Source organism: Sesamum indicum, linkage group LG8 (assembly GCF_000512975.1).
Source record: "Sesamum indicum cultivar Zhongzhi No. 13 linkage group LG8, S_indicum_v1.0, whole genome shotgun sequence".
NCBI classification, from domain to species: domain Eukaryota; kingdom Viridiplantae; phylum Streptophyta; class Magnoliopsida; order Lamiales; family Pedaliaceae; genus Sesamum; species Sesamum indicum.
Window position 1 is genome coordinate 18,580,643 of NC_026152.1, and position 4,635 is coordinate 18,585,277.

At 39.1% G+C, this 4,635-nt stretch overlaps 1 protein-coding gene across 1 annotated transcript in view; it reads right to left on the minus strand.

Annotated features, from left to right (window-relative positions):
* LOC105169290 (dynamin-related protein 3A) overlaps window positions 1-2,410 on the minus strand; it is a 10,419-nt gene extending 8,009 nt beyond the window's left edge. Inside the window, exons 1-4 of the mRNA XM_011089662.2 lie at window positions 1,799-2,410; window positions 681-932; window positions 530-571; window positions 333-434 (exon numbers count right to left, since the gene is read on the minus strand). Coding sequence (XP_011087964.1) covers window positions 333-434; window positions 530-571; window positions 681-932; window positions 1,799-2,164 — 762 coding nt within the window. The 5' untranslated portion in view covers window positions 2,165-2,410. The remainder of the gene's footprint in view (window positions 1-332; window positions 435-529; window positions 572-680; window positions 933-1,798) is intronic.

The window sequence follows — 4,635 nt, forward strand, 5'->3', positions numbered from 1 at the left end:
AGTTAATAAGGACCATGTCAAGTATAATGTAAATTAGAATGCAGAAAAAATATATATATGATATATCCAGTTTCACATAAACCTAAATGACTAGAATACCTTAGAAACATATACCCAGAAAACACATCAATTTATATCACCATAACACTGAATTGACAAGACAATAAGGCCCAAGCGTGCAGAAGAGAGCTTCGAGCAGTCAAAATAAATAAGAATGTCATGTAAGCATGTTAACTGTTAACTGAATAATTTCAGCCCTGCTCCAGAGTAAATGAAATAGCATACAGTATAACAATCGAGAATTATTGTCATCTCTCTTAGCTGAAAATTACCTCTTGACTGCGATTCACAACACCTACATAACCAAGCCGAAGAGGAATAACTTTTCCAAGCAAAAAGTTGCGGGCATCAGTACCCCTATCCATAATATCCAACTGGAACATCAATCCAACCATAAAGAGTCACACTCAGGAAAGAACCAAACAGATAGAGTAAGCACCACAAAATAAATAAGCAATAAAATCTTCACCTTTGTAATTACACCAATTGTTCTATAACCTGCAATTATAAACTTTTACACGTGAGCTCTAGAAACCAAAATCCACCATTCTAGTAGTGCAGACTTTGAGTTTAAATAATACTTCTTTGGGGTGGATGAAAATTTTAAGTGCAAAACCAACCATCGGGAAATTTGCCAGATCTGAATTTGCTGGTGTCACAGCCAGGATCAGGCAACTTGGAAGTTTAATATATGACATTATCATTGTCCTAATGCGTGCCTCAATATCAGATGGCTGATCACCAACAGGAACTTTTGTTAGGCCTGGAAGATCCACAAGCGTTATGTCAAGAACATTCGGTGAGAAAATCTTTAAGCGTATCTGTTTGTCTGATACGCCTTTGTTTCCTCCTGCTTCTCTGTCTGTTTCAGCCTAAGCATAATCCACAATCTAGTATTAAAGGACAGCCAGGTGAATATTTTAGAACAAATAAAGAAACAGGAAGCAAAGGAACCACTCATGCAACCAAAGCAATAAGGCAACATACAATTAGAGCTTTCAGGTGTTAACATGAAATGGTAAATGGTTCTTTCCCGAAAATGAAGCCATTACAGAATAATTGCCCTCTGTCTTCAACAATCTTGGCGGAGTTTAAAATGCCTCATTTGTAGCAATCTGACTGCTATGAAAGCATAACCAACATGAAATTTTGTAAACTGGTTTTTCATACAAAAGGTCAACCTTCAGATGCATGCACAAAATCATTTCCTGCTTCAACCATGAAGTTAAACTTTGATTGCAAGACACAGGAGATGAAGTTACATTTTAGAGAAAGTGTTCCCTCAGAATCACAGAGATATATTTCATCAACTTATGATCAGAATTAGCATGGTCTCAAAGTAAAAGCATCATGGGGAACACAGCTCCTTAAAAACAAAAAAACTCCATCTACATTCTCGTATGCAAAGAATTCACTGCAACATAACCAAACATAAGATGTCTGTATGAGCTAAGTGCATCAAACATTGAAGTTAATCTAGGTTTCTAGTCCCACATTGAAGTGCAGACAACTTTTTCGACAATCAATCTCAGTCGCTAGAAGCAAGGGAAAGTTAATTGACAGACAATTGCTTGAACTTCAGGTATAACAATGAGAATTAGAAGCCCAATCCCACTTTTAACTAGTGTTTTAAATACTGACGGCCAAACTGGTTCGTTTTTATCACATTGAACAGCAACATGTTTCGAATTTAAATATACTGCACTAATAAAAAAAATATTTTAGACATAAAAATAACCTGAATCTCCCTTCTGATTTCATTGAAATCAAAGAACCTCTTCCCCGGCAAATGCAAGAACTCCCCCCATTCTTCATCCGTTCCATCAGCCTTTCTCTTCCTCTGCACGAGCTGCAGCACGAGCGGACGGCGCGTGCAGATATCATTTCCACGTGGCAGGAAATCACGCCCCACGAGCGCCTCCAACACACTTGATTTACCGCTGCTCTGGCTGCCGACCACTGCCACCTGCGGCAACTCGATCGTCGATTGACTTCCTAGTTGCGCGAAAATATCTTGCAGTTTGTTCACTATGGGTATCACTGAGTGCCCCAATGATGCGGCCGCCGCACTACTGGCCGACGCCGTCGCCTGGTCTTCCGCCATTGAATTGATTGATCAAAGATGGAAAGCAACTTTGGTGATTTATTCGTAAAAACTAAATTTAGTTTCGACTAGGATCCAAACTGTGAAGTTGATAGTAAAATCTGAAACCCTAGGCAGGGGTTTTGATTGGGCGGTGGTGCAAGTGGGGAGCGTCTGAATAATAATAGACAGAGAGAGAGAGAGAGAGAGGAGCGCGTGGATTCCCGTACCGCCCAAGAAATTGGGGGAGTATTGTATAAAACGGTGCAGTTCCAGGAATCGACCGTTGGATCATCGCCTTGTATTCTTTTTCTTTCCGATCAAAATACCAAATATGAAAATGATAATGAAATCAACAACATATATCTAATATTAATATTTTTCTCCAATCATTATAATTTCCATTGCTCTATTTATGTTATAGCGCTATTGTGTTTCATTACTTCAATTTATTTCAATGCAAACTATTTAATTTTAAATATTTCTCCACTGCTTACAAAATACTCAACAAAAATTGCATCCTAATTAAGTATTATTTAAATGTATGATCATATCACAGGATTGTGTTCCGTGAAATTTAACTAATTTATTCATAATGGTCGAGCTTGAATCAACAAATAAGAATTATCAAAAATGATTTGGATAATTTTATATACTTGCTTCATTCCTTCATTCAATATATATATTGTACATATATTAGGAGTCGATAAATAATTTGACAATATTAAAGTCATTTATATGATTGAAAGTGGGAGGCAACTACAAATGCATTAGGGCTTTATGAAATGTTCCTGTTGTTGCTATGGCCCATGACCTTAAAATCGGTAGGCCACTTAAAAGCCCAAACCCCAAGCCCACCCGGCCATGACCTTAAAATCGGTAGGCCACTTAAAAGCCCAAACCCCAAGCCCACCCGGCAGCCCACAGACGACCCGTGACCCGACCCACTACCGGTACTTATACTCTACTTGTTGCCCTAACCCTCAGTATGTACCTTGCGCCGTCTGCCTCTCTTCTTCCCCTTTCTCTCTGATACTCACCGCGATACTCTTTCCTTCTTGTCACCGGCTTCCATGGAAGCTTTCCTAAACCAAGATAATGGTTTAAGGAAAGCTTCAATGGCTTTCCTTTCTCACCTATTTTCTCAACCGTATAAATAGGAGCTCTCTCCTCTCTTTTCGGTGAACTGAAATCGAGAAATACCCGAATCCTCTTAACTCTTCTTTGTGAGAATCGTGAGCCTTGAGGTGTCTTTTGCGACCGGGTGAGATAGTGATCTGAGTGATCCGGTTCGTTGAGGTCGTGTCTCCGTGTGGTGTTGCCGTGGGCTTGGTGCCGTTTGGGAACGGAACTTACAGTGGCCGTGTCCCTCTCATTCTTGGACCTGGTGTTTTCTGAGCCGACTATTTTAACAAGAGTTTGTCTCTGTTGATTCCTCAGTTTATTCATTCTGTTATTTTATTATACTGCAATATTGGGTTGTATAATTTTAAGGAGTTTCGTACTCCAAATCGGCATGTAATAGTTGATAGGATTGTTTTGATATCCACTCTACAGTGGTATCAGAGCCACTCCTTCCGATCCGACGGCTCTCTGGTGGCGGTAACTTGCTGAAACCCCTCCTCTTACTTCCGCATTTTATTTCTGTTATATTATTTCTCGAACCATTAACTGAGGTGCTTGTTCCCCCTGATTACCCTCCTGGCCGGACCCTTGAGGTCGTCGGGTATCTGGACTGGGTGTTAGGCTGGAGAGGCCTCAGCTTCTATTTTCTATTCGTGATATTAACTGCTGCTATATTCTGAATATTATACACTGTCTTGTGGGATTTCTGAAATATCTGTTATTTCTACTTTGTGATTAATCTCTTAAGATTGTGGATATCTCGGTTTATGATACTGCTGCATGCTTGTTCTCGGTGAACACTATACTCGGTGAAATTTTGGACTTACCATATCTTTTAAGGCTCTGTGCTTGACTCACTGTTGATTCTTGATACTTTGAGGTTATAATCTGAACTGTGTGTCTGCGTCGTAATCTCTGAGTGCTCATCTGTGATTTCATAACTGTTGGGACTTCCTGCTGTGATTTCATAACCGTTGGGATTCTCTGCTGTGAATTTTCATAACCCACTGAAACTTGTTTTCTTTTTGAAAATCCTTCCTTCTTTTCTTAAATTCGATTTTTTGAAAAGTTTTTTAAAATGGCCGGATACAATTTGCAACCTTTCGATGGAAAAGGTGATTTTTCAATTTGGCAACAGAAAATGAAGGGCATTTTAATTCAACAAAAGGTTTTCAAGGCCATTGATGGTCGGTACTCTGATTCCATTTCTGAAGAAAAGGTTTTAGAAAATGACGAATTTGCATATTCTTCTATAATTCTAAACCTGTCTGATAATGTTTTAAGAAAAGTTGGTAAACAAGACACAGCAAGAGATTTATGGGAAAAACTAGAGGATCTTTACACTGATGTTTCATTGCCTAGTAAGC